This window comes from Rhinolophus ferrumequinum, chromosome 17 (assembly GCF_004115265.2).
Source record: "Rhinolophus ferrumequinum isolate MPI-CBG mRhiFer1 chromosome 17, mRhiFer1_v1.p, whole genome shotgun sequence".
In the NCBI taxonomy this organism is placed as follows: Eukaryota; Metazoa; Chordata; class Mammalia; order Chiroptera; family Rhinolophidae; genus Rhinolophus; species Rhinolophus ferrumequinum.
The window spans coordinates 6,762,421-6,788,354 of record NC_046300.1 but is presented as its reverse complement, the minus strand read 5'-3'; the positions used below and the strand labels follow the sequence as shown (position 1 = coordinate 6,788,354).

General features: G+C 58.3%; 4 protein-coding genes across 6 annotated transcripts in view; 3 read left to right on the top strand and 1 right to left on the bottom strand.

Moving 5' to 3' along the window:
• The window catches only part of BSN (bassoon presynaptic cytomatrix protein), a 78,831-nt gene extending 74,556 nt beyond the window's left edge, over positions 1 to 4,275 (top strand). For both annotated transcript variants that reach the window (XR_004425425.1, XM_033131707.1), the window contains one exon: positions 227 to 4,275. The gene's annotated coding sequence lies outside the window, so the exon portion shown is untranslated. The remainder of the gene's footprint in view (positions 1 to 226) is intronic.
• A 2,006-nt stretch (positions 4,276 to 6,281) lies between these two features.
• APEH (acylaminoacyl-peptide hydrolase) lies at positions 6,282 to 14,663 on the top strand. The gene is made up of 22 exons (XM_033131735.1): positions 6,282 to 6,434; positions 6,510 to 6,642; positions 7,164 to 7,290; positions 7,706 to 7,799; positions 7,897 to 7,972; positions 8,060 to 8,223; positions 8,387 to 8,524; positions 8,623 to 8,714; positions 8,792 to 8,832; positions 8,916 to 9,037; positions 9,570 to 9,630; positions 10,148 to 10,245; positions 10,893 to 10,944; positions 11,773 to 11,861; positions 12,314 to 12,452; positions 12,915 to 12,998; positions 13,079 to 13,159; positions 13,528 to 13,616; positions 13,724 to 13,914; positions 14,022 to 14,124; positions 14,198 to 14,304; positions 14,394 to 14,663. The coding sequence occupies exons 1-22, from the start codon at positions 6,423 to 6,425 to the stop codon at positions 14,497 to 14,499; spliced, it is 2,199 nt and encodes a 732-aa protein (XP_032987626.1). The 5' UTR covers positions 6,282 to 6,422; the 3' UTR covers positions 14,500 to 14,663.
• A 400-nt stretch (positions 14,664 to 15,063) lies between these two features.
• On the bottom strand, positions 15,064 to 19,797 carry MST1 (macrophage stimulating 1). The gene is made up of 18 exons (XM_033132062.1): positions 19,668 to 19,797; positions 18,882 to 19,023; positions 18,690 to 18,802; positions 18,493 to 18,607; positions 18,277 to 18,413; positions 18,076 to 18,196; positions 17,823 to 17,941; positions 17,475 to 17,643; positions 17,177 to 17,307; positions 16,990 to 17,092; positions 16,721 to 16,857; positions 16,593 to 16,628; positions 16,385 to 16,505; positions 16,127 to 16,204; positions 15,832 to 15,978; positions 15,645 to 15,751; positions 15,420 to 15,559; positions 15,064 to 15,298 (listed from the first exon to the last, which is right to left on the bottom strand). Exons 1-18 carry the CDS (start codon positions 19,759 to 19,761, stop codon positions 15,137 to 15,139), a joined length of 2,172 nt encoding a protein of 723 aa, XP_032987953.1. The 5' UTR covers positions 19,762 to 19,797; the 3' UTR covers positions 15,064 to 15,136.
• Positions 19,798 to 19,842: 45 nt separating this feature from the next.
• The window catches only part of RNF123 (ring finger protein 123), a 28,395-nt gene continuing 22,303 nt past the window's right edge, over positions 19,843 to 25,934 (top strand). Inside the window, exons 1-6 of one of the 2 annotated variants that reach the window (XM_033132053.1) lie at positions 19,843 to 19,926; positions 20,199 to 20,281; positions 22,194 to 22,311; positions 22,592 to 22,676; positions 25,299 to 25,378; positions 25,526 to 25,620. In XM_033132053.1, coding sequence (XP_032987944.1) covers positions 22,230 to 22,311; positions 22,592 to 22,676; positions 25,299 to 25,378; positions 25,526 to 25,620 — 342 coding nt within the window. In that variant the 5' untranslated portion in view covers positions 19,843 to 19,926; positions 20,199 to 20,281; positions 22,194 to 22,229. Of the gene's footprint in view, positions 19,927 to 20,198; positions 20,282 to 20,631; positions 20,713 to 22,193; positions 22,312 to 22,591; positions 22,677 to 25,298; positions 25,379 to 25,525; positions 25,621 to 25,934 lie in introns of those variants that run through there. The other variant, XM_033132052.1, reaches the window with a different exon arrangement.

The window sequence follows — 25,934 nt, the reverse complement described above, 5'->3', positions numbered from 1 at the left end:
CCCACCTAATTCTTCCTTCTTCCTGTCCTTCTCTTTGTGACCTCAAAGCTGCCCAAGCACCCACCTCCCCAAGCCTCAGTGGGTGGGATGTGGCAGGTGAGGAGGCGGCCATCGCACACGACAGACAACTGAGAGGAGTGGGGGTGGGAAGCACCTGTCCAGTTCTTGACAAAATCCTTCTTTCTTTCCTTCTTTCCTTCCCTCCTGCCTCCTTGTCTCCTCCAAGCATCTACAATCTGGCGAACCCCTGGCCCACAGACTCACCAAGTGGGACGTGGCAGGCGGCCTCAGTTGAGGCGGGATGTTTTCTCACAGTAGCTGCCTGGGTGAAGCATCTGCTGGACAAGTGGGACCACTGGCCCAGGGGACCTTTGATTGTCTTTCCAGAGACCCTGCTCTCCTCAGGGCGCCACCTTCAAGGCTTTGCCGTGGTTGGGAGGGAGGAGCCCTCTCTGGAAACCCTGCCACCGTGCAGTCTTGCTGCTCTTCCCACAGCCGCCTTCTGCAGCCTGGCCAGCCAGGCTGCCTATGCGTTATACACAGAGTTGGGGTGCACGCTGCCTGTTTTTGACGGATGCTGCCCTCCCTCCGCAATGCCAGAAGTTTTTCCACAGCCTTGGAGAGAGGCTTTGATTGGAGGCTGATGGCTCCGGGCTCCGTTTCCTTCACATTCCAGCTGGCCCGGATCCCTCTGGGGCCACAGGGCCCTGCCTCCCTCACCCTGCCCTCTGGGCGACATCGGAGCAGACTTCCATGTGGCTAGTGTGGGGTTGGGAGAACTTTACAAACATTAGGACCTAACACTGTCTCATTGCTGAAATAAGAGGCCATAGCACCGAAAAGCAGCGTGGGCGCTGGCTGAGGCTTCTCCCAGCCCATGGGTGGCAGCGTGCTAGCATGCCTGCCACCATCTCAAAGCCATCCCCCAGCCATCGTGAGCATCCCAGCGGCACCGCCATTGTCTCAACCAGCCGGCTCCTCGTTCGTATACCTGGGGATTTCTTTTGATTTTAAGAACAGCCTTAATCATTTCAGTTTGGTTTACGTGTATACCTCATAAACACTTTTGTTTCTCCTTCTCTCCTCTCTTCTCTGTTTGCTCACCTTCTTGCCTTTCCCCTCCACCACCCCCTTGTGACTGATGGTTTGGTTTCCTCTCTGCTCTGTCCCTGCTCCGCACAGAGAGAATGTTGACTCAGAAGCAATAGTGGGCAGTAGGCCACCAAGAGCACAACCCCAGGGCGAGGTCTAGGGAGGCCCCTCAGCCCACCTCTGTTTACTGTGCAATTCCAGTCCTTCTTAAGCCATCACCAGTGGGCGCGCTCAGAGCAGAGGGGCCAGGGCTTCTGCCAGCCAAGGGAAGGGCCCAGAGCCCTGTGTTGGGGAGTGTGACACCATCCATCCACCTGGTGGACTGGGTGGCATTCCTCCCCAAGGCCCTTCCCTTTGGGACTTCCTTTTATCTCGGGCTCAGCCACAAGTCTCATCTCTAACGTTCTATGCAATGAAATATAAACCCTCAAAGACAACTGTTAATATTTAATAAATTCCATGTTATGTATAAGAGTTAATTGCAGACATGCAATTGAGAAACTGGATAGATATGCTCATATCAAACCCCCTACCGCTGCCCACCGCGCTCCCACCGTGTGTGTGAAGTTCTTAGTCTGTGGCATGTTTGACCTGTGGCAGGACTCACTGCTGCCAGGTGAGTCACCACCTGGCTTGCAGTGGAGAGCATGCACAGCTCGCAGCCTCTTTGCACGATTTCATCCATTTTAAATGCTCTACCCTCTTGCTTGGAGTTCTTTTTGCCTCAGAACCTCTCCTTCAGGAGTGCTTCTAGCTGAATCCTGCACGAGCTAGTGAGGACCTGCCAGAATTGTTGCCAGAGCATGCCAGGCTGCGGGCCAGACAGTGCGAGGCCCGACGTGCCCTGCAGTTTTCTCTGACCAAGTCGGCAGGTGACAGGGAGTCTCTGGAGTAGACACTCGGGTGGAGCCTGGACAGGGTGTGTATGCATGCACATTTGGAAGATTTGCTGTCACATTCTGAAGGTTTCCATCTGTAAGTCGCTCCCCGTCCTCCCCCAGCCCTGAGCCAGAGGCATCTGGCCACCCCCTTCCCAGTGGCGCCCTGCTCAAGGGCAGAGCTGGGCTGCGTCCGTGGCCAGAGGCAGACGAAAGGCAGGGCCTTGCTGTGTCCTAGGGACCCCAGTTCCTGACTCCACCTGTTCCATGCCTCTCCTCTGTGGCTGGGAAGAAGCTCAAAGGTCTGTGAGCCAAGAGATGGGTTCTGGGGGTCAAAGGGTGCTCAGGAAGAGCTAGACGTCTGGCACTTGTGGTGAGGACAGTTGACAATGTCATCTTGGACCAACGCAGGTGTTCACATAGACAGTGGCTTCAAGCTGAGTTTCTTGGGAAGCTTCTCAATAGCAAAACTTAGAGAAAGTCCTTTGTGACCGTCTCTGCCTCTGGATAAGGAGTCTCTGTAATGCAGTCCAGGCCTTCTCCATACCTGCCTCCCCAGTGTCATAAGCAAGGGCATTGCATGCCCACCCTCGTCTCTGAAGCCCAAGTATCCCGCTGCTCATCAGCTTCTCTACGACGGAGCCAGGAGTGCGGCAGGCAGTGGCTACCAACCCCTCGGCCTGGCTTTCCTCCAGACTGCTCTGGTTTGCATTTCTCAGGGTCCACATTTCTCATGCTTTCCTATAAGGTCTACATGGCCCTTCAGAGAGGGATCCTGGCACACCTCTGGCAGCTGTGGATGGGACAGGAGGCTGTCAACCTTTGTGTTCGGCCTGAGACCCTGGTCCTCCAGGATTTGGGCCTCGCCCATCCCATAGAACACCTGCCTCATCTAAGATCAGACTTGGGCCATGTGAGGCTGTCTGAGCAAGGGCTGAGGGAGGCCACCATCCATCACATCTGACCACCCAGAGCCAGGTTTATGTAGGGATGTGCCTAGTGGCTGGATCTATGGGGGCCCAAGGCAGTAATCCTTCCAACGAAAAGCCGGGGGATAGGACCAGGAGCAGGGAAAACGGAGACGGGGAGATAACAGCAGGTCAGCCTCCGTCAGACCTATTCTAAAATACTGACTTTTAGCAAATTTCCTTTCTGGCCAAGCCCTCTGAGTTTGACATTTCTGACATCTGCCATCCTCCACGCCCCCCAGTGTACCCACAGGATACATCTGTACCCATCACCCCTGGTGAAGGTGGCTAGAGCAGGCCTCTGGGCCATAGGTGTCCTAGCCCTGTGTGGATGCAGCTGTGGCTCTGGGGGCACTGCAGCCAGAGGCTAAGGGACCAGCATTTGGTACCTTGGGAAAAGGAACATAAGACATATCTCCAAATGGATAATGGATCTCTGTAATGCAGTCCAGGCCTTCTTCATACCTGCCTCCCCAGTGTCGTAAGCAAGGGCATTGCCTCCTCTGCCCACTTCAGGGCCCGCCCAATACACTCATTTCACAGAGACACCATCCCTTCCTCACCATCTGCTTAGTCCTTGGGAAGAAAGTGTGGTCTCAGGGACCATGATGAGAGGGCAGCAATGGCAGCAACTATGGCCTGTCTTCTGGAGCCTGTGTGTGTGTGTGGGGGGGAAGGTTCAAAGCCTTTGCCATGGCAGCATGGCCCTGGCCGGCTGGCGCCTGCCTGCCCTTGTGTCCCCTCCCCCATTTTGTAAATACTAATCATCATGGATTCCGACAGGGTCAGAGTAACAGGCCTGATCAACTGAAACTCCTCAGAGATGTCATCTCTGTCTCCCCGGGGACCAGCAGTCCTGCTGCCATGTGCACTGGGGTGGCATGGAGAGCCGTGGAAGTTGTGAGATAGTGTGTGTGTATGCACGTGATCAAGCGTGTGAGCGGATATGTGTGCGCGTCTGCCTCATTCAGCCTCTGGAATCAAATCAGCTCCTCTCTCCAAGTGCAGTGCCCTGGAGAGTGGGGGCTGCCCAGCGCCTTTCTCTGCCAGCTTCCATGTCTTGTTTTTGCTTTCCCCTCACTCCTTCCCTTTCTTTCCTCTTTCCCTTTCTTTCCTTCTCTCCTTCTTTATTTGAGGGGGGAAGAGTGCTGTACAAAGTCAAACAAATAAGTTTACAGTTGTAAGTGCAATGACCCGAGTCCTCCACATGACCTTGTGAAATGTGTGCCGTCCTCTTGTGCTCTGTGAGAACTCATGGTACTTCAGTGTCCCTCCCCCTGTATTGTGACAAGGTAATTCTGTGGTATCAGAATAAAAGGACTTGATTTAACAACCTACAGACTATCTCTGGGATGTTTCTGAAATGAGAAGGCTTAGCCAGAGGAACAAATCCCCAAATTGGTGGTAATCCTGTCTGTTGACAGTTACAGGGAAGAGTGAAAGGGCAAAGTTGCAGAAGTGCTGGCAAGGCCAGGGCTGAATCCACAGCAGGCCGTGCAAAGACAATAGGCCCTGCACAGCGGCGCCCCAGCAGGTCCCCAGCTTGGACCTTGAGAGTGCAGTTCACTGTGTGTTGAGGGACAGGCGCCTGCGAGGCCTGGGAGTGTCCAGGCTGCACAAACAGCTTTTCTGGGGCCTGGTTCCTGGGGAAACAAGTTAGCAGGTGCTGCCCCCTGGTGCTGCCAAGAAGCCCTACACCTAGCTGCCTTGTGTCTAGTCCAACCCCTAAATTCTGGGGGCTGCCAGACCTTAGTCCTTTCCCCAAAGGACCGGAGAACCTCCTTACTAAGCTAACCTAGAGCAGCTAGAAAAATTAAAAAACACAGACGAAAACGATATCAGCCTTGCTTCTGGCCTTCTCTCCAGAGTTAGCATTTTGATGCATGTCCTCTTTTTTTCTATTCGCTTTTATTTTAAAGAGGTCAGAAGCATTTCTACATTGATTTCTACCCCTTTATTTCTACATGTTCATCCCAGGTACTTAGATGGCCACGCTCCAAGGCCCCGCCTCCAGAGAGCTGCACCATGAGCTTACACTGGTCACTGCATGTGCTGGAAGGCGCCAGGCTCCCAGCTTTCCTACTATTACAAACACCACTTTGATGAGCATCCTAGTTTCCAACCTTTCCACCAAGACAGGTGGCTGGTGCCACTCTTTCTGCTCCCAGTTCTGGCCTTGACATCCTGCACACACTGGGTACTTACAAATGCAGTGGTCTCAGAAAGTGAAGACTTTTTTAACTAGTCCCATGTGGTTGATGGGGAAGGAGAAGCTGCTGGCCAGGCAAGTGGGATGATAGTCAAAGGCAAGGCAGGGCGCAGAGAGCCGGGGCCGTAAGGTGTGGATGACCATCCAGGCTCAGAGTTTATGAAGAAGGGGACATTCCTGCTGGTCCGACTTTTGCCAAGCCTCTCCTGCCGTCCTTTGCCATCATAGCCCACTCAGTCCTGTGTCACTGTGCTGAAGGAGCCTGCCTGCCTAGGTTCTTTCCACAGGAAGCTCTCTGCTTCTGGGTGGAGTCGGACCCCACCAGGCCCTCTGTACCCGAGAGCTTGGGCTGGGGAGGGGCGGCAGGCAGAGGCCCACCCGCTCACGATCCTCAGCAAGGTGCCACTGAGTGGGGTGGGTGAGGGCTGCAGGGACAGATATCTCTTGGGGTTGGCTTGGCAGCTGATAACCCCAGGCGACACCCTGAGAGCTCGGCAGCCGCCCTTCTGTGTCCCGCATTCCAGGGGGTTATCTCAGGGCTATGCGCGCTCACCGGGAGCAGCCCTCGGTCCTTCTTCTCTCTGTCTGCCTGCGAGCCCCACCGAGGTCAGGGCGTGGCATAGTCTGGTGAATGTTTTGCCCTGTGAAGAACCGGGAGAGACCCGGCAGTCAACCCCAAAGCCGCGGGAGTTCGCTACTGGAGCAAGTTCCGGCTCGCACGCCACCTCCCAGGCCCTGCCCCTCACCCGCGCGGTACCGTGGACCTGACCCTCACTGGCTCAGCCCCGCCCCGCCCCGCCCCGCCGCTGTTTAGGCTCCGCCCCGCCTGGCCTAGCGCCTTTCTCCTCACAGCCTGGTCCGGACTCTGGCCTCACCCCCTTCTCAAGTGGGCCGTCGTTCCTCACTGACCTCGCCCCTCCCCAAAGACCTACTTCTGTACTCCGTGTCCACAGTGCCACCCCCTCTCCTCGGATATCCCTCCAGTAACAAACAGGCCTAGGGCTAGGCCCCTGACCCCGCCTCTCACCAGCCTAGTGCCCCACCCCTCCAACACACCTCCCAGGTCGGAAGCTCCGGCGTCTCCCTCAGGGACCCACCTCCCGTCGAGGCCACGCCCCTCCACTAACGATCCCCGCCCATTAGCGAGAGGTCCCGCCCCTCCCACAGCGGAGCCGGACCGCGCCGAGACCCGCGGATCGCTACGGGCTCCGCCCCGCTAAGCCTCACTTCCGGGCGCCAGCACGCCCCGCCTCGCCCCCACAGCGTACAGAGACCATGGAGCGGCAGGTGAGGGCTCGGCCCGCGGTTCCCGTGGTCCTTGCAGCCCGGGCCGGGCCTGATCGTGGTGTGTCCCCTGCCCAGGTGCTGCTGAGCGAGCCCGAGGAGGCGGCGGCGCTGTACCGGGGCCTTAGCCGCCAGCCCGCACTGAGCGCCGCCTGCCTGGGCCCGGAGGTCACCACGCAGTACGGGGGCCGCTACCGGACGGTGCACACTGGTGTGTGTATGGAGGGGAATCGGGTAGTGGGCCCTCTCGGGTGGAGAGGAAGGGGGTGTGCAGGGTTCGCTGCTTGACAGTGCACCCGGCTGTGTGGAGGAAGACGGGTCTTGGAGGGAGTGGGTAGGAAGCGTGCACCTCCCAGAGGTTGGTGCACACAGGTGTAACGGGGGTGCTGTCGGGGCATTATGGGACGGTGCCCGTTAGTTCGTGAGTTGAGGGTAGAATTCAGACCTGGGTGCAGGGTTTGGGCCTTGTGGGGCTCATCCCCATCGTCCTGTCTCAGACGCCCCAGGATGCCTTCAGGGTTCTGGGGTGGGCACAGTCGTGGTTTCTCTCCGAGAGGCCATCACTTCAGGCTCTGGAGGCCTAGACTTGAGTTGTGCTCAAGAGTTGTCCATCCTGCACCCAGAATATCTGGAGACAGATTGAGGGAGGTGGGCTGGGCCTTCTGAGGGTGGGGTGGGGAGAACCTGTGCTGGGAGTGGTCAAATCGAGCCGTCTCATGCCTCTCCTCACAGAGTGGACCCAGAGGGACCTGGAACGTATGGAGAACATCCGATTCTGTCGCCAGTACCTGGTGTTCCACGATGGGGACTCAGTGGTGTTTGCAGGGCCTGCGGGCAACAGTGTGGAGACCCGGGGGGAGTAAGTGTGAGGGAAGAAGTTTGTGGGCAAGGCCACAGCCACCTGCAAGGCCTTTTTGAATGCCCACCATGCGTCTGTGTTCGGGTAGGGCCTAGAATGGAGGCCAGGAGCCAGCTTCCTGCCTCTCAGGAGCTCATGCAGTCTCTAGTGACATGACCTGATAAGCACTGGAGGTTTGTCCCAAACTTGGGCCTGGAGTAGAGCCCATGGCTTAGGGAGGCTGGGGAGAGTAGAGCCCATGCCCCATGGAGGAGAGGTAAGGCCAGCTGCCATGGTGGGGCTAGAAGGGCGGCAGGGGTGGACATGGGGCCAAAGCCTCAGGAATCTTGTCTAAGAGATTATGCCACTAAGGGGGCAGGATGGGGCTGTGCTTGGGGGGAGATAATCCTGACCTGCCACTCCGTGTCCCCGTCAGGTTACTGAGCAGAGAGTCTCCTTCAGGAGCCATGAAAGCTGTACTGCGCAAGGTTGGAGGCTTGGGCCCTGGGGAGGACAAGCAGTTCCTGGAGGTGTGTCAGCATGGGACCAGGTGGTGGGTAACTGGGGCCTCAGTCTACACGTAAGTCCCTGTTGGGGGGCAGGCAGCCTGATCTAAGATGTCCCCAGGTCTGGGCGAAGAACCGGAAGCTCAAGAGCTTCAACCTGTCGGCGCTGGAAAAACATGGGCCCGTGTACGAGGATGGTGAGGCAGCTGGCTGGTGAGAAGGCAGGGTGGACAGGAGGGGCAGCCGTAGCCCAGGACTCTCCTGATTGGCCCTCCCTCACCCAGACTGCTTTGGCTGCCTGTCCTGGTCACACTCGGAAACACACTTGTTGTATGTGGCAGAGAAGAAGCGCCCCAAGGCTGAGTCCTTCTTTCAGACCAAAGCCTTGGACATCAGTGGCGATGATGACGAGATGGCCAGGCCGAAGAAGCCAGACCAGGCCATCAAGGTGCTCAGGGCCATGGCCAGTCCATGACGGCCCTGCAGGGCAGCCCTGGGGCTCCATATGCTCCCTGCCCACACTGCCCGTACAACTGGGGGGGCACTGGCTTCTCGGGGGGCAGGGCAGGCTTGCAAAGACAGGCTGGGCATTGAGTATCTTGTGTTCTCAGGGGGATCAGTTTGTGTTTTATGAAGACTGGGGAGAAAACATGGTTTCCAAAAGCATTCCGGTGCTTTGCGTGCTGGATATCGAGAGTGGCAACATCTCTGTGCTTGAGGGCGTCCCTGACAGTGTGTCCCCTGGACAGGTTAGCGCTGAGTCTGCCTACATACTCCTGCTGGAGCCTGGGGGCCCTGCCTGAGCTACTGCCCCTTGTTCATACCTGCCCTGTGGTCTTGTTCACAGGCATTCTGGGCCCCTGGAGATACAGGTGTGGTGTTTGTAGGCTGGCAGCATGAGCCCTTCCGGTTGGGCGTCCGCTTCTGCAGCAATCGCAGGTGAGGGAACGGGGCAAGGCAGGGGGCCTTGTAGCTCAGGCTGGCCTTGAAGCTGAGAATCTCCCTGGCGATTCCAGGTCAGCCCTGTACTATGTGGATCTCATCGGGGGGAAGTGTGGTAAGTGCTGGCGCCCACCTATGCTTTGCTGACACGCACTGGCCCTGCCAGCCGCACGACGCTCACGTTTCCGTCTGGTCCAGAGCTCTTTTCGGATGACTCTCTGGCTGTCTCTTCTCCCCGGCTGAGTCCAGACCAGTGTCGCATCGTCTACCTGCAGTACCCATCTCTGGTCCCCCATCATCAGTGTAGCCAACTGTGCCTGGTGAGCTGGAGGTGGGCCAGGTGGGGTGAGCAAGAGGAGGGGATGGTGGAGGAGAGCTGAAGGTCAGCCTCGTCTCCTCATGGGCCCTTCAGTGGACCTCCTGTCCTGGGTGCAGTGATGGTGTGAGTCCTGCCTGCCCATGTCTCGAGGCAGGGCCTGGAGGCTGACAGTGCTGGCATGCAGGCCTTTGCCTGTTAAGACTCACCGCCTTGAGATCATTCTTTGTCTATCAAAATGCTCCTCCCTTTGCTCCTCAGCTGCACGTGGCAGGCTCTGCAAGGGGCTGGGATATAGTAGGCAGTTCCAGAGTTATAGTCCTTGCCCAAGAAGAGCTCTGGGCCCCTAGGGAAAGTCAGAGGCCCTTTCGAACTTGTGGTCCAGGTCACCAGTAAGGGGCTACATCAGACTCACCTCAGGTCCTCCCTCCCTTTCCTGAGGCTACCCAGGGTTATCAGAGAAGGGAACTGGTACTGAACTCTGTGCCCTGAGGGCACAACAAGATGGTGGGCGTGACCATCTTGTTCTCTTGCAGTATGACTGGTATACCAAGGTCACATCGGTGGTAGTAGACATTGTGCCTCGACAGCTGGGAGGTAAGGGGTATGTGGCGGGGTGGATGCAATGGAGCCCGCAGTTCTGTTTTCCTGCCATCTGTTATCCCTGTGCAAGGCCAGCCACCTCAGCCCTTCCTTCCTGGGTTCCTTCTGAAGTCTTCCTCCCTGCTGGGCCAGCCCCATGTCCAACCTCCGGAGAGCAGGGCCGTCACCACAGGGAGGAGCTCTGATAGAACAAGTCCACTAGCCCGAAGCTGAGAGCAGAGCAGCTCAAGCTGGCTGTGGATTTAGAAAAGCCAGTGCGTTTCCTCTGAGCACCGCAGCTTTTCTCAGAAGCTCCTGAGCTCTGCCTCTCCTGGGCCTTCAGAGGCCTTGCCCCTCAGCCCCCTCTTCAGGCAGTTCTTCATCGCCTAGGGTGCCCCCACGTGTGGGATCGCCATTCTGTCACAGCTGCAGGGGCCCCACGTGAATTCCCCAGCAGTCCAGCCTGCCTCATAGTCTTGACCCCCCACACCTCCACTCCTGGATGAGGCCTGCAGCCTTCCCGTCTTCGCAGAGAACTTCTCTGGGATCTACTGCAGCCTTCTGCCCCTGGGATGCTGGTCAGCTGACAGCCAGAGAGTGGTTTTCGACTCAGTTCAGCGCAGCCGGCAGGTAAGGGGCCCTGCCTATGTTGAGAGGCGGCGTCTGCACCAACCCCCAGGCCTGTGGGGTGGAACGTCCGCCACAAGGTCTCATCGGCCCCTTAAGGCTCTGCCTGCCCCTATCCTGGATTCACTTCTTCAGGTGGTTGGCTGCCCTGTGGCCTCAGATGCCATCCTTGGTCATGGTATCCTGTAGTATCCACAACGGAGCCCTTGGCCTTTTTTCCCGAGGCGTAGATATAACCTCTCTCCCCCAACCATTTCCCGCTTGGGGACAAAAGGGCTGCCACGGGGTGGGCCCCTAAACACTACACGGGGAGCTGGTAGAGATGGAACAGAGGCCTTCTTCCAGGGATTGCGTGGGGACACCCACAGTGTGCCGGGCTCCTTTTGGGTGTGATATCATGTCGCCCTCGTTCTGGCTCAAAGGGGCTCAGAGGCATTCCTTACCTTGCCCAGGGTCACCTAACAAGTTGTGACGGGACTGGGATTTGAACCCAGGCGCTCAGACCACTCCCTACTGTACTGAGAGCCATCACCATAGCGGCTCACAGCCCTGGCCTAGTCCAGGGGTCCCTAAGAGAGTAGAGACGAGGTGGGGGTGTGACCCATAGGGCTCTTGAATGTGGTACCACATATGCCTTTTTCCTGTCCCAGGACCTATTTGCTGTGGATACCCAGACAGGCAGTGTGACCTCCCTGACGGCTGGTGAGCAGGGCTGGTGAACGGGCCAGCCAGGCCAGGGGTGGGACTGGAGCTGAGCCTCTGGGGCAACAGAGGCTTTCTGGGCCACCGCACCGCTGACTGTCCTGAAGCCTACGCTGACAATCTCACGAGGACCCTGCCCATGCAGGACGCTTTCTGAGCCAAGAGCCCGCCTCCCTTGTTCCCCTCTGCTCCATTTGTCCTGGCCCTGGCCCCCACCCCTGCTCCTTGAACCCACAAAACTCCCCCTTGCCAAGATCTGCCAGGCATCCTTCGTCCTCCCCATACCTCAGGCAGAGGCAACTCTGCCAGCCAGGGCCCCAGTGAGCCTTATGTTGGCTCCCTCATCTTCCTCTTACCCAGGCAAGGTAATTCTGCCCCTAAATGTCTTTTGAGTCCTCCACCTGCCTGACTACTCACTCCTCCACAAAGCTACCGAAGTATCATTCCCAGACTACATCTCGTCACGCGAGCCCTGCTTAAGAATTTCCTTGGACCCCACTGCCCAGAATCAGCACCCCCCCCCCCCCGCAACCCTGGGCTTAGCTGCCACCCTGCAGGCTACATTCATCAAGTTGTCGATGGATATGCCATGATGGTCTGGTGTGTCCCCAGATCTAGCTGCTGGATTGACAGTGGATTGAGTGGGAGGCTCACCCAGGGCCGTGTGCAGCTGGGGGTCGTGATAATGTCTTTGTGGGCATCCCTTTGCTTCTCAAGGTGCAAGGGGCACCTCGCTGCAGAGCGTCCAGCCTGAGACTGGCTCTACAGGGAATGGATGGGGGAGAGGGTGGCCCCTGCCAAGTGTTTAGTGGCATCTGCCTTCTCCAGGGGGGTCAGGTGGAAGCTGGAAGCTACTCACAATCGACCGGGACCTCATGGTGGCACAGTTCTCCACACCCAGCCTACCCCCAACCCTGGTGAGTGTTGGTGGTCCCCAGGCCAGGAGGCAGGGGTTCTGTGCAGGCAGAGCTCCCCAGGTCAGAACTGGCCCCAGAGTCTGACTATGGCTGGTTAGCATGTGAGAGGCCAAGGCATGGGTCCAGCCCAGCATGGTCCATGAAGGTCTGGCACCTGTGGGAAGAACAACTGGGCTAAGGTGTGCTTTGTACAGAACAGGGTATCTGGGAAAGTGTGCAGTCCTCTGGCTTAACAGGGCACTGGGAGACCCCAGAGCCTAGAAGCTGAGAAGGCGGCGGGTGGGTGTATGAGTACCTTTGTATATACCAGCCCACAATGGGAGTCCATGCTGTACCTTCCGGAGGGACAGAAGGCCCAGCCCTGTGAAAGCTGTCCATCTCGCACCCTGAGCAGAGGTGGGAGGGCAGGGAGGCAGCCAGGGCCCCTGTGACACACTCTTTCCTCTTGGCAGAAAGTTGGGTTCCTGCCTCCTGCGGGGAAGGAGCAGTCAGTGTCATGGGTGTCCCTGGAAGAGGCTGAACCCATTCCTGACATCTCCTGGGGCATCCGGGTACTACAGCCACCCCCAGAGCAAGAGAATATGCAGTATGGTGAGCTGGGCCCAGGCAGAGGGGTACCTTCTCCAAGTTCCCCAGCACACGGCATCTGTAGTCACCTTTTCTGCCTCCTGCCTCACATTGTGGAGTTTCTTGGGATTGCCTCCAGGAGGTTTTCTCTTCGTCTTGTGCACAGTCATGGGGAGTAGTGTCCAGGCACCTGGATGCCTGCTCTGGGTAACAGAGCATCTGATCTGGGCATCACTAGGCCAGATCACCTATGGTGGGAAAACCTAGGCCCAAAGAAGATAGGAGGCCTGTGACCACACCTCACCCAGAATGCTGTCCTTGCAGAGTGGGGTTCCCTGACGGGGGCCCATGTGTCACTGTGGGCTGCCTTAGCCAGGTCTTTGTTCCAGAGCTCAGCCCCAAACCTGCAGCTAGAGCTGAGGCCTTGGCTGGGGCAGCCCTTGGGCAGTAGCACTGGCTCTTCTAACTGCTGCCCTCTCCCTGCAGCTGGCCTTGACTTTGAAGCAATCCTTCTGCAGCCCAGTGAGCCTCCAGATAAAACCCAGGTGCCCATGGTGGTCATGCCCCACGGTAGGCATCTGGCCTAAGATCCCCTGCCCTCCCACCAACCCTCCTAGCTGGCTCTTTCATCCTCTGTTTCCTGTCCATAGGGGGTCCCCATTCATCCTTTGTCACTGCCTGGATGCTGTTCCCAGCCATGCTTTGCAAGATGGGCTTTGCAGTACTATTAGGTGAGTGAGCAGGGCCCCGCAGCTCTTGTAGGGCTGAGTGGGGGGAGGGTGGGGTAAGGCCTGGTTTGTCAAGCACCACGGGTACCACCCTAGTCACCAGGCGTCTCTGTGGCCTGGACCTGGTAACCACTACCAGGAAGTGCCCTGGCCCAGCCTCTGGCTCCATGGAGTGGTGATTAACATGGAGACACTCGGGGCTTCCATGGAAAGGGTGCTGTGGTCACTGGACAGCAGCCTCACATCTCTTGGCCCTTCCCCGTGACAGTCTGTGCAGCTGGCGCAAGGCTTACTTCATAGAGGGGTGAAAAGGTGTCTAGGGGCTGGGAATGTCACTTGACCACGCTGTCTGGTTCTTCCCTGGCCTCCAGTGAACTATCGTGGCTCCACGGGCTTTGGCCAGGACAGCATCCTCTCCCTGCCTGGCAATGTGGGCCACCAAGATGTGAAGGACGTCCAGGTAGCAGGGGCTGGGGCTTCCGGACATACTGGAGGGTGGGGTTGGGGGTGTGGCTCCATCGAGCTGGGCAGGCGGCTGGTTGCAGCGTGCTTTACCTCACCCTATAGTTTGCAGTAGAGCAGGTGCTCCAGGAGGAACACTTTGACGCAGGCCGCGTGGCCCTTATGGGTGGTTCCCATGGTGGCTTCCTCTCCTGCCACCTGATTGGTCAGTACCCAGAGATGTATGGTGCCTGCGTGGCACGGAACCCTGTGATCAACATCGCCTCCATGATGGGCTCCACTGACGTCCCTGATTGGTGGGTGTGCCCCACAGGTTCCTGCCCTTCTCCCCTCTACCCCATTCCCCTGGGGAGCCACCCAGGCCCCAGAGCTCCAGCAGCTGCATCAGCTCAGTCTCTTGCAGGTGCATGGTGGAGGCTGGCTTCCCCTACAGAAGTGACTGCCTACCAGACCTCAGCATGTGGGCTGAGATGCTGGACAAGTCACCCATCAAGTACACCCCTCAGGTATGCAGGCCTCCCTCTGCCCAGTCTGTCCAGGGCCCGGAGCCCTGCTCACCATGGCTCTCCACACCCGCAGGTGAAGACGCCGCTGTTACTGATGCTGGGCCAGGAGGACCGGCGTGTGCCCTTCAAGCAGGGCATAGAGTATTACCGTGCCCTCAAGGCCCAGAATGTGCCTGTTCGGTGAGTACGTCAGGACAGCCCTGGCAGCTGGTGGGCAGGTGAGCAGGGGGGACCCTCTGGCCTCAAATATGGCTGCCCAACCCCTACAGGCTCCTGCTCTATCCCAAAAGCACCCATGCGCTATCGGAAGTGGAGGTGGAGTCAGACAGCTTCATGAACGCTGTGGTGTGGCTGCGCACGCACTTGGGCAACTGAAGCCCTGACTCTCTGCATGTGCTGGTTGTCAGATGTCACACTTGGCTCTTGGAGAGCCCTAGGGTCTGGCAGAGTGGTGAGAGGCCTCCTGGGCTCTGGACGCCATGGATGGGTGAGCCGAGAAATGTGGGCTATATGGTTATAATAAACGAGGACAGAGCCTGGTTCCTGCCGGTACTTTGTGCCAAGCCATGCTTAATCCCAGCCCCACCTTTGGGGTTCAGAGACCGTAGGCCCAGGTGTGGTAAGCTAGAAGGACCTCATCTATCTCCAGTGTGAGAGGGGAAAGAAAGTGAGAGGTTCAGCCGCTGCCTGTCTTGGCCACTGGGACTCCACCAGGCTAGTTCCTGGTGCTGCAGCCCGTTCTGTTAGATGCCACCCTACACCACCCCTGCCAGCAGTTCATGCAGGGGACTAGTGAGGCCCTGCTCTTCCATAGGCTTAGGTGGTCCTAAGGGTCGGATCACCTAGCCCAGGCTGCGCAGGGCTCGAGTCACCCAGGCTGAACAAGGAATTGCCAATTCATTGCCTAGACGCAAAGGTTAAGAAGCACTCTGCAAGGCGTAAAGAGGAAAGGTGGCTTTATGTCTGAAAGGAAGCTCCATCCTTCCCAAGATACACGGGATTGAGGCCGGGCCTAGCCCAGCTGTATGACCTTGTGAATCCAGTCCACAAACACAGAAACACGCATGAAAATGGCTGGCCAGCCAGGCCGTGCACACACTCGGTTGGGGATTATAATTCCCTCCAGTACCCAGCAGTCATGGGTAAAGCAGGCAAGTGGGCCCCCGTAGTCACCCTGGTAGGTGGGAGAAGTGGTTAGGGGCCTGGGCCATGGCAGACACCAGCCCCCTTGGGGCTGAAGTAGTACATTTTCAGCTTCCCATACCCTTCCCAGGTGGCCAGGGGCCCCCACGGACCTCGCAGGCGCCCACAGGGGCCAGCAGTCCCCTAGTGCACATCTCACTCTCACGCACGCGTCCTCGGTGTTTGATATTACATTCCTGATTGGAGATGACAGTCAGCGAAGCTATGTTTAGCACCATGTTGTTCCCTGTATCTATAGTGAAGGAAATGGGAAGAAGGGGAGGGCCTTTGGGTAGGATCCAAGGCTGGGCCTCCATGCCCCTGCACTGTGCTCTTACCTTTGGTTTCACCCCAGCCTGCAATCTCACACTTGGTCTCTGGAAGTACCACATACCGCTCAGGGGGCAAGCAGATCAGGGCCACGTGCTGGTTCAGAGTTGCAGGTCTTTGGCAGGAATGAGGGCACTCAGGGTCCGTGGCCACAAGGCCCAGCCCCACCTCTCACCCTCTTGACTTATCACACACCTCTCCAGCTTGAGCAGAACAAGCTGGGAGCCTGAAGGCCCGCACACCAACTTGGCCACTGGGACCCGCTGCAGGCCTGGGTCCCCAGGCCGTGGGTTCTGGAACATGGTACCCAACCACACCTCATAGCCTATGAGAGGCACATGGCTGGGAGAGAAGCTCTGCTAAGTCAGTCGTGACTCATAGTCTGCAACCCCAAGTCTTACCTGTTGGCTCACCTGGGGAAGGTGGCTAAGGGGAAGATGAAGGCGGAGGGGTGGGACGAGGTGGGTCCCCAAACCCAAGGGAGGCTCACCAGGAGGAGAAGCACTGCCGGGCAGTCAGTACCCACTGCTCCTTCACTAGGGATCCCCCACAGAAATGCTGACCCTGCCTGGAGGAGGAGCAGGTAGGAGAGGGAAGAGTGAGTCCTGGCACACAGGCTGGAACTGCCGTTTTTTGGCTAGGACCTCTGCCAGTGGAGGCCAGGGACAGGTTCCCACCCACCACTGGCAGAAGCACAGTAGATACAGCCTCAGCTCCTCTCTTGGGGAGATGGGCAGTTGTGTCTCACCGATTGCGCAAGCTGACTGTCCAGGGTGAGTTCCCAGGCTGGCCCCCCACCACACGCAGCTTGGAGTGATGCTGGTCCAAGGGAGGCACCCTCTTGCCACACTTCTCAAACAGCACTTGGTCTGGGGGACAGAATGGGCTGGATGAAACCCTGACTGCATGGAGATAGGAGGCAAAGGGCCCCCGACCCGCCTGGCCCGAGTCCCTACCCGGGGGCTCCAGAATGGACGGTGGTTGGTCATTATCTGAAAGAGCCAAGTTCATCCGAGTTAAGAGAGCCAGCCTTAGGTCGTGGAAGCTGGGGGCGGGGCCTCGGGGAAGTGTCACCGGCGCTCACCGCAGCGCTGCAGTGCACAATAGTCGAAGGGAGTCCTGGGATCAGTAGTGTAGCACCAGGGCCCGTGGCTATCCCCGTCCGGGTTCCGGCAGAAGTTCTCCTCCAGTTGTGCGTGTGGGGCGGAGGTAGGTGTGAACCTAGGCAGGAGGGGGAGCAAAATCATAGCAGGGTAATCCCAAGGCCCCGCTGGGCTCCAGTTTGAGAGGCCACAGCGTGCCGCGTTTGGGTTAGGCCCAGACCTTAGGGGCCGGGCGCGCCGACCGACTCACTGCGACTTGTGTGGCGTCTCTGCGGACCAGCGCTGGCACCGGACGCCCTTGCGAGTCTTACTGACCGAGCCGCGGTACTGCTCCCCTACGCCGTGGTAGCAGTCTGCGGTGGGCAGACAGGGACGGCCGTCAACCGATTCTTGCTCAACCTCTGGCTAAGTGCCTTCAGCCCTAACTTGGGCCTTACCCTCCGGCCGCACATCGTCGATGCAGCGCCGGATCTGGTAGCAGAAGGCCACCCGCATGCCAGGCCGTGATGTGAAGCACCAGGGCGCCTCCGAGCCGTCGGGGTTCCGGCAGAAGTTCTCCCGAAGGTCCCTGGGCAGGCGCTCGGCTTAGCGCAGGTGGGTCCCAGCCTGCCTCCAGCTGGAGCCCAGCCTCCGACTCCGCCCCAGGCCCCGCCTTCCTCCAAGCCCCGCCCCGGGACCACTCTCTTCAGGTCCCACCCGCAGGAGTACGCCCCCAGCGACAGCCCGCCACCTCACTTGCACGCATATTTCTCCGGCGCAAATCGATGCTGATGCGGGTACTGTGCGTCCCAACGCTGGCAAGGCACACCCGTGACGGTGGTGTTGGCCGTGCCCCGGTAGCCCTCGCCCTTCCCGCGGAAGCAGTTCAGCGTCGTGGCTTCGTGGCGCGGCTGTGCCTCGGCCCCTTGGATGGACCGTGGTCGGTCGGAGCCCGAGCCGGAGCTGAGACCCGGGCTGGGGCTGAGGCTGAGCCCCACTCCCGCGGGTCCCCAGCCGGGTCACGCCTACCCCGACCCCTTTCCCCAGCTAGGCCACGCCCCCCACGCTTCCCAGGTGCCTCCCGGCCGGGCCCTCACATCCTACCGCAGCGCGAGAGATCGCAGAATTCTCGTTCCACGTGCGGGTCGGTGGTATAGCACCAAGGCCGCTCTGAGCCGTCCGGATTCCGGCAGTAGTTGTCGTCCAGGCCTTTGTCAAGGAACCTGGGGGCGGTAGCGGGGCGTGAACAAGACCCCGGGACTCAGGCCGTGACTGTTTCCGATATACTGCCTGATATCGCGCCCCGCCCTCACTACCCTAGCCTGGCCGCGGTGGCACTGAGCCCTCCCACGCGTACTTGCTGGGCTCAAAGGGGTGCGGGTGCGGGCGCTGCAGGTCCCAGCGCTGACACTCGCGTCCTGACTCGGTGCGGTCCACTGCGCCGCGGTAATCCTCGCCATTGCACCAAGTGCAAGCGGCTGGAAACACAGGGCCAGTGGGTTCGTGGACGGACGTGAGCATGCTCCTTCCGCCCCAGGCTCGACCAGGAGCCAATTACCCTCCCGGCAGGACTTGATGCCGCAGCTCTGGAAGCGCACAGCAGGGTCTGTCGTGTAGCACCATGGCCCTCCGGGGTCCCGGTCGGGGTTCCGGCAGAAGTTCTCCTCCAAGCCGTTCCGGAGTGTGGGCGTGTACCTGGGTGCGGAGAGCTGCAATACAGTGGCTGCTGGGGACAGGCGTCCGCAAGAAGGGACAGAGGGGAGGTGTCATTCACCTGTGGTCATTGGGGAACCTGTGGCTCCAGCGCTGGCAAGGTAGGCCACCTGTGGTGATGGCCACAGTGCCCCGGTACTTGACCCCATTATCCATGAGGCAGTTCCGCACATAGTCTGGAAGCAATAGACCCACGGTCAACAAGGCCTGAGGCCCCAGCACCCCATCATCAGCTCGCCCTTCTCTGCAGTCACTCACCTTTCTTTTGGAAGAGATCGCAGCGCCATGAACGCTGCAGCTGTGTGTGGGGTGAGTCTTGAGTCCATGGGAGCAACTGGCAACCATGGCTGCTCACGTTGTAGTGGAAGGCCCTGGAAGGAGGAGGCACAGGATCACCCAGTGCCCAGGTTCCCCTGCCCCCACCCTTATCTAGGTCCTGTTGCCACTCACCTGCAGTCCAATAGGCGCCCGCAGCGCCCTGCACATTCCTCAGCATTTGTCACATCGTCTTGCCAAGGCCCCTCTGCATGTAGCAGGTGTTGCAGCTCTGTACCCCGGAGTATCTGGAAGTCATTTAAAGGCGAGCGCTGCCCTGTGTGGTGCGCATGCGTGTCAGTTCATGTATATCCATACTTCATTCATTCAGGGGATCAAAGCTACATGCTCTGGGATGGGCTTAGTGGATACATTCAAGGGTCAGACCCCTGTGACAGGGTGGCAGAAGCCGGCGCAGACATGGTAACTATTACCTGTGCCCCTGTTTTTTGGACAAGGCACCAGACTCAGGTTGAAAACATTCTCTCTAGGAGAGCAGTGGGAGGTGGTGCTTGCCCTCTGGAACTTGTTTCATCTCATCTCTCAGCTGAGAATGCCAAGGCTCAGAGCTATCCTACTACCCAGGCAGAGGCTCAACCCAGGCATTCCCACTCCAGATCTGGTCTCTCACTAGCTGGGCATGTGCTAGGTTAGAGGGTGAGATCCGCCTCGTGAGGGGTAACTGCCTGCATGTGTGAATGCATCAGCGCGGTCCCAACACTGCCTCGATGCTACAGCAGATGTTATGCAGGCCTGAATAGGTAGGTGTATCTGTATTCCTGGGGCCACCCAGCTCTGTGCAACAAGCCAAGACCTCACTGTTCCATGCCCAGTGAGCTCCTGGCTTGGACAGCAGATGGGTCTGGGGCTGACCCCTTCCCGAAAGCAGATGGGGATCAGTGGGGTTGGGGGCACACTCACCAGGGACCCCTGCGCACTGCATCAGAAGGAGCAGGAGTGGGAACCACCCCATCCTCCTGGCTGGAGGCTGTACTGTGATCCACCACAGCCCCATCCGGGAAATTGTGAAACCTGTCCCTACGGGATTGGGTGGCTCTGATTCCACACCCCCACTCCAGGCCTGCTGGGGCCTGACCTGAGACCCAGGAATGGGGGTGGGGTCAGGCCTCAGGTCCCCTGGGTGAGGGGCGAGCGACCCTCACTCTGGCACAGCTAGCAGGTGAGAGGCCACCCTATGTAGGAGGAAGTTGTTGGAAAGGTTCAGTGGGGATTCTTGAAGTGCCCCGGGGTAGGAGTGGAGCCCCCTACAGCCTCGGCTGCTCTGGGGGGAAGGGCAGTGTGGGTATGGTTGTTGCCAGAGGCCTCTCAGTTCCAGCCCCTAGGTGGTGATATTAAACCTTTCTGAGCCTCAGTTACCCCCTGGAAAGTGGGGAACGTTCCCTGCCCCAGCCCCAAGGCAGCCTGCCCCTTTTGCTGCTTATCGGGCCCCAGCTGTAGGCATACCGGCCCACGCCCCTGACAGCAGATCCCAGAGAGGACGCCCTCGCCCCGTCAGAGGTGTCATCCCAAGGAAAGTAAGCGAGGCCACCTGTCTGGCCTGAATGAAGGTGGCGGGTAACAGGTAGCAGCGACCCTGGCAGGAGAGGCCTTTCAGTCATCCTGAGGGGACATCTGGGTCGGGCCTCCAAGTATGGGTAGGAGTTGGGACAGGCGGGCTGGAGCTCCCAGTTAAGACATTGCGTTCCGACGTGGCTGCGCTGGGAGCTCCTCCTGCGCAGGCGAGGGGTCTGGGGCTCTGGCGGTCTGGCGGTGGGGCATTCCGGCGAGGCAAAGGCCGGGAACACCCGGCGGGAGGTGGCGAAGGTGGCGGAGGGGGCCCCCTGGCGGAGGCCGATCGCGGGCCGATGCGCGTGCGCAGTGGGCGCTCAGTTTGACCCCGGACGGGTGCCGTAGCCGAAAGACTGGGCGGATGTTGTGAGCCGGGACTCGGCGGCCGAGGCTGGGGGTGAGTGAGGGGCGGCCCGGCTCCCAGCGGGGCGGATCCCCGCGCCTCCCCGCGCGGCACCGGCCGATCCAGTGCGCGGGTGCTCGCCGCGCGGGGGTTGCAACCTGTGGTGCGGGGCTTTGGGCTGGAACTGGCCTGGAGGATCCTCCGGAGCTTGTGGCCGGGTGGGGGCGACTTGGGGGAGACATACGCTGCCCTCCGCGTCCTTGGGCTCCGAGATAGATGGGGTCGGTTCTGTTTCGAGCCCGGATCGGCGGGGCCAGGCAGAATCGACGTGGGAGGGAGCCCCCGAGCAAAGTCAAGGTCTTCCTCTCACCTGGGTCCTCAGCACCTGACATCCAGAGTGGATGTCTGGAACGTTTACTGATCAGATGAGTGACCGCGTGTGATCGGTCCTGCACCTGCTCTGGTGGGAGAGGGGCAGCAGTCACGGACGCCCGCGGAGGGCCCGCGGGGGGCGGCAGGGCGGGAGAGTCACCTTCCCAGGGGCAAGGTTGTGTGATGGGAGCAGAGGACCTGTCTGGGGTGAGATAAGAGGCGGCAGAGAAGGGAGTGCTGTCTGAACTAGTGCTAGAAGGCCAGGCTCTAGACTGCGCCGTCTAATAGAACTTTGCGTGATGATGGAAGTGTTCTATATTTTTTGGTGTCTAGTACTGTAACCATTAGCCACATGTGGCCACTGAATCCTTGAAATGTGGCTAATATAACACATTAAACTTAAAGTTTTTAAACTTTAAAAAGTTGCTACTGTGTTGGACAGCTTTAGACAAGGCTGGCACCCGACGACTTAGGGAAGTTTCTGAAGCAGCGGTAGCAATACCCCCAGGAAGGAGGAACAGCAATGGGAAGACCAATAGGCTGTGCGATGAGGATTGGACAAGGGTGGAGCTCTGATGGGTGGGAGGCCGTGTGTGTGAATGGGAGCAAGACAACCTGCAGGCCTTTGGACAAGAGAAGGAAGGATCCTGGAGCTGAAGAAGGAGGCCCTGGCCTTGGGTGTCAAGCAGGACTTGGAGCTGGAGGTGGCACCTCGCCCTGGGATGACAGACGACAGTACTTGGGGCAATGTGGTGTAGGGTTCTCTCCTGGATACGTGCTGGACCCAGGGTGGCTATGACTGCGAAGGACACGGGCTCTGCAGCTAGGCCACCTCACTCTGGATACTTTAGTCTGATTTTCCCGGGGTTGAGGCATGTAGTTGGGTTCAACGAACATATATCTGGCACCTGCTCTGTTGGGCCCTGTGCTGAGCACAGGGACATGGTGGGGCCCTGTCACATGGGCCTGACACATGGAGCCCTACATGTCCTCCCTCGCTGTGTAGGAAGCTGGGAGCCCCTGCTTTCCTCTGCCCTGGGTTGGTATGTGTGTGAGTGTGCATGCACCGGGCCTGCTCCCGAGCCTTCCTGCTACCCTGGGGCTGAGGTCAGTGTGGGAGCCCTTCGCTGGCTTCATATAGACAGCCTCTGCCTCTGGCTCAGCCCTCAGCACCACTGGCTGCCCACAAGAGATGAAGGATGGCATCCAAGGGGGCCGGCATGCCTTTCTCCCGCAAGAGCTATAGGCTGACTTCAGATGCTGAGAAATCCAGGATTACAGGTAAGGGCTGGCAGGGCTGGGAGGAGGCTCCTTGTGTTGAGGAAAGGAGAAGGAAGAGACAAAGGCGGCGAAGTCCCAGGTCCAGTGAGCCTCGGGCCTTGCTGCACCCCTGGACCTGTCAGCCAGCTCTTCTCCACCAGCTGCCATGGAGCAGTGCACCCAACATGACTGTGCCCCTGACCCCTGGGGCTGGCCTAGGACCAGGAGCCTTTGGGGCCAGCAGAGGTTGAGAGCTGGACTGACCATATGACCCTTCTCTCCCTTCTGACCTGTGACCCAGGCATCGTGCACGAAAAGCTACTGAATGACTACCTGCACCGCATCTTTTCCTCTCCTGACCCTGCACCCACCGCAGCCACCAGCAGGTATGGCCGGGTGGGTAGCCCTCCTCACTCTGCAGGACCAGATCAGAGGCTGGAGGCTGCGTTGTGGGGAAGGGAGCCTGGGCTCTGGGTAGGTGGGCTTGGGTTCCTGCCGCTCCTGGCTATGAGACCTCCGGTCAGAGTCTGTCTTCTGGACTCCGCTTCTTCCTTTCCCCTGTCAGTGCTAGTACCTTCCTTCTGAGGGAGTTGTGGGAGTTAGGGGGGTGGTGCCCGTTCAGCACTCAGCATAGCACCTCACACCTACTCCACGCTTAGCATCCGGTGCCTTGTACGTCTGCCCACACCCCTCCCCACACTGGCCCTCTGTAGCCTCTGCCTGAATCTATGAAGTGCAGACCCCAGGAGCCCTTTTTCCTTGCAACTTTAATGCGTTTAAGTTCAGTCCATATCAAAGTTACAAGTTTGCTTTAGCTGAAACTTAGAAGAAAAAGCATCTGTCATCTCTTTATTTTAACATGACTATTTGAGCATGATTTTTTTTTTCTGTTTTCTTTATCTCACAATTTATGTAGTTTGGACTATGCTGTATAGACAATTTTTTTTAAATTAAAAAAATTTTTGTCACCGTCAGTCCTTTTTTTAAAAAAGGTTTTATTGAGGAATAATTGACATACAATAAACAGCATGTATTTAAACTGTGCAATACAATGAGTTTTAATACGAATAACTTGTGAAAAACCATCATTACCATCAAGATAATGGACATATCCCTCCCCTCCAAAAGTATAATGACATTTAAATCCTGTTTTTGTCATCACATGGGAGCCCCTGAGTGTTTTCCTATGTTACAGACTGATCCTGATGGGCACTTTTTAGGGCCAGGGGTCAGCCCTTAGCCATGCCCTGGTTTGGAGGGGCTTTTGCTTTTGTAAACAATGCTGTGAGGATGGCCAGGGTTGTTGGAATTGTGAGCTAGAGTATTAGAACTGCAGTCACTTTTAAGGGTATTGCTAAATTACTTCTTGAAAGGGTCATACAAATCCTCCCTCCCTGCAGTGAGGCTTGTGTGTCCCCCTTGCCAGCCTGGGCTGTTCTGTCTTTCACAATCTTTGCTCTCTGGGCAGGCACAAACGGCAGCATTGTTGCCTGTTCCATTTAAGCGCCTGTTGTGGCCAGGGGGTTTCTACTTCTGGAGGGCTGCTGCCCATCTCCACCCCAAACCCAATCCTGGCCTGCTCCCAGGGCCATCTGATCCCTACTTCATGTGACACCAGAAATGGTCCTGCTGCCACTGGCGCTGTGGCTGCCAGGAGGGAGAGCAGGTGGAAGAGCCATCAGTCAGTGGTTGTGAGGATGGAGAACCCTGGGCTGGGACCTGGGCAGCCAAGAAAGGGCAGGCCCGTGCTGGGTTTGGCCAGATGGGCAGCGCTGCAGGCCCTTGGAGAGGCTGAGTTTCAGGCCACCCTCTCACAGCTGCTCTTGAGAGCAGGCACAAGCCTCCAGCAGCCATCCCAAGTGCGGGCCGTGAAAAACTGTTGCGGAAGCCACCTTCTCCTCGGGCCATTGGGGTGCTCAGAGATGAGGCTGGCTGCAGCCTTCAACATTGATGGCTGAGCACTCACTGTATGGCCACCACCTGGCCTTGGTCTGGGGCTCGGTAGGAGTGGGGAGGAGGCTTGGTGCGTCTCCACTTGCTGTAGCTCAGGGTCAGTAGTAGCTCACAGCAGGGGAGCATGCGGTCCCTGAGCCTGTGTTGAAGCTACTTTGCCAGAGAATTAGTGCTTTGGCCCATCTGCATCCCCTTCCAGATCTGCTCCCCAGGCAGATGAATGGGGTAGGAGCTGGGATTAGAGATGGAAGAGCAGGTACTGGCAGCCTGTGGGCTCATTCCAGATGGGCATTGAGCCTCTGCTCCGCCTGAGCCATGCTAGTTTCCACCACTCCATTCCCTGCTATTCTTAGTGCTGAACTCAGGGCAGACTGGCCAACATTAGACAGAGCCCTTTATCTGGGCATGTGTGCTGGGAGGATGAAGGGGCCACTCAGGCAGATTTGCCCCTTTGGCAGGGGCAGGTGGCCAATAGGTGGTCCATGTGCTCTCCTGGCCTGTACAGGTGGGTTTAAGATAGAGCCAGGCAGCAGCTCAGAGGGCTGGGCCCTTGATGCTGTCAGGACATGTCTGATTCAACACATAGATTTCCCTGGCTGGGTGGTGGAGAGACTGGAAGGTCTGGGGTCCAGGGCTGGACTAGCTGGCCTTGGTACTGACCACCTTGGGGACTGGCATTTCTCCCAGCTTTTCTTTCCCAGGTATAATCAACACAACAACCTTGGAGAGCAGGCAGGTTGTGGGCTATGCAGGGAGCACACATGAGTCCCTGGAATCTTCACAGATTCTCTGCCATACAGCTGTTCCTTTCTACAGATGAGGGAATTAAGGCTTAGAGAGGGCTCTTCTTTTTTTTGACAGTCCTGAGGTACACCAAATTGGACTAGTCATAATTTTCAGTTTAATACATAATCTAGCCTTCTGACCCCAGCATGCTGAAATTTAGGACTAAGCACACAAAGCTCAGGGGAAAGGGAGTAGGAGAGGGGTTTAGCGTCATCTAGGGGCTGGTTTCAAGGACTTTTGGGCCCCTCGCAGCCTCTCGCTCTCCCCAGGAAACCCCTGAACTTCCAGAAACTGCCAGAGCATCTGGACCAGCTGTTACAGGTGGACGATGAGGATGAGGAGAGCCAGGGTACGTGGCATCTCCTGGAATGGGATTGGAGGTGCCAGGGCTGGACCCTGGTGCCGTGGGGGCTGCCCTGGTGAGATCAGTGTACTCTGTGCATTCTGTCAGACCCTGTGCCCTGCCCGACCCCACACCCATCTCTCCTCTTTTCAGGACAGGTTGAAGGGCGGCTTGGCCCATCCACTGTGGTCCTGGACCACACAGGTGGCTTCGAGGGGCTTCTTCTGGTGGATGATGACCTCCTGGGGGTGAGTGAGGGCAAGGCGTGGGGCCCCAGGTCCAAGCCCCTCCTGACACAGCCCTAAGCTCTTCCTGATGTGGCCCTGGTGTCCTTACCTTTCTTGATGGGTCTGTAGCCACAAGTCTCTCCTGAGGTGGCCCATTGAGCCCTCAGCTCCCACACCCCCCTGACACATCCCTGAACCCCTCTTGGTGGACCTCCGGCCCCAAGCTCTTCCTAGCCTAACCGTGAGCCCCTCCTGTCGTGCCCCTGGCCCAGAGTCCCTGCTTCCACAGGCCTAGGCCCTCCCACCCTGTGATGGGCACATGCCACCAAGGCGAG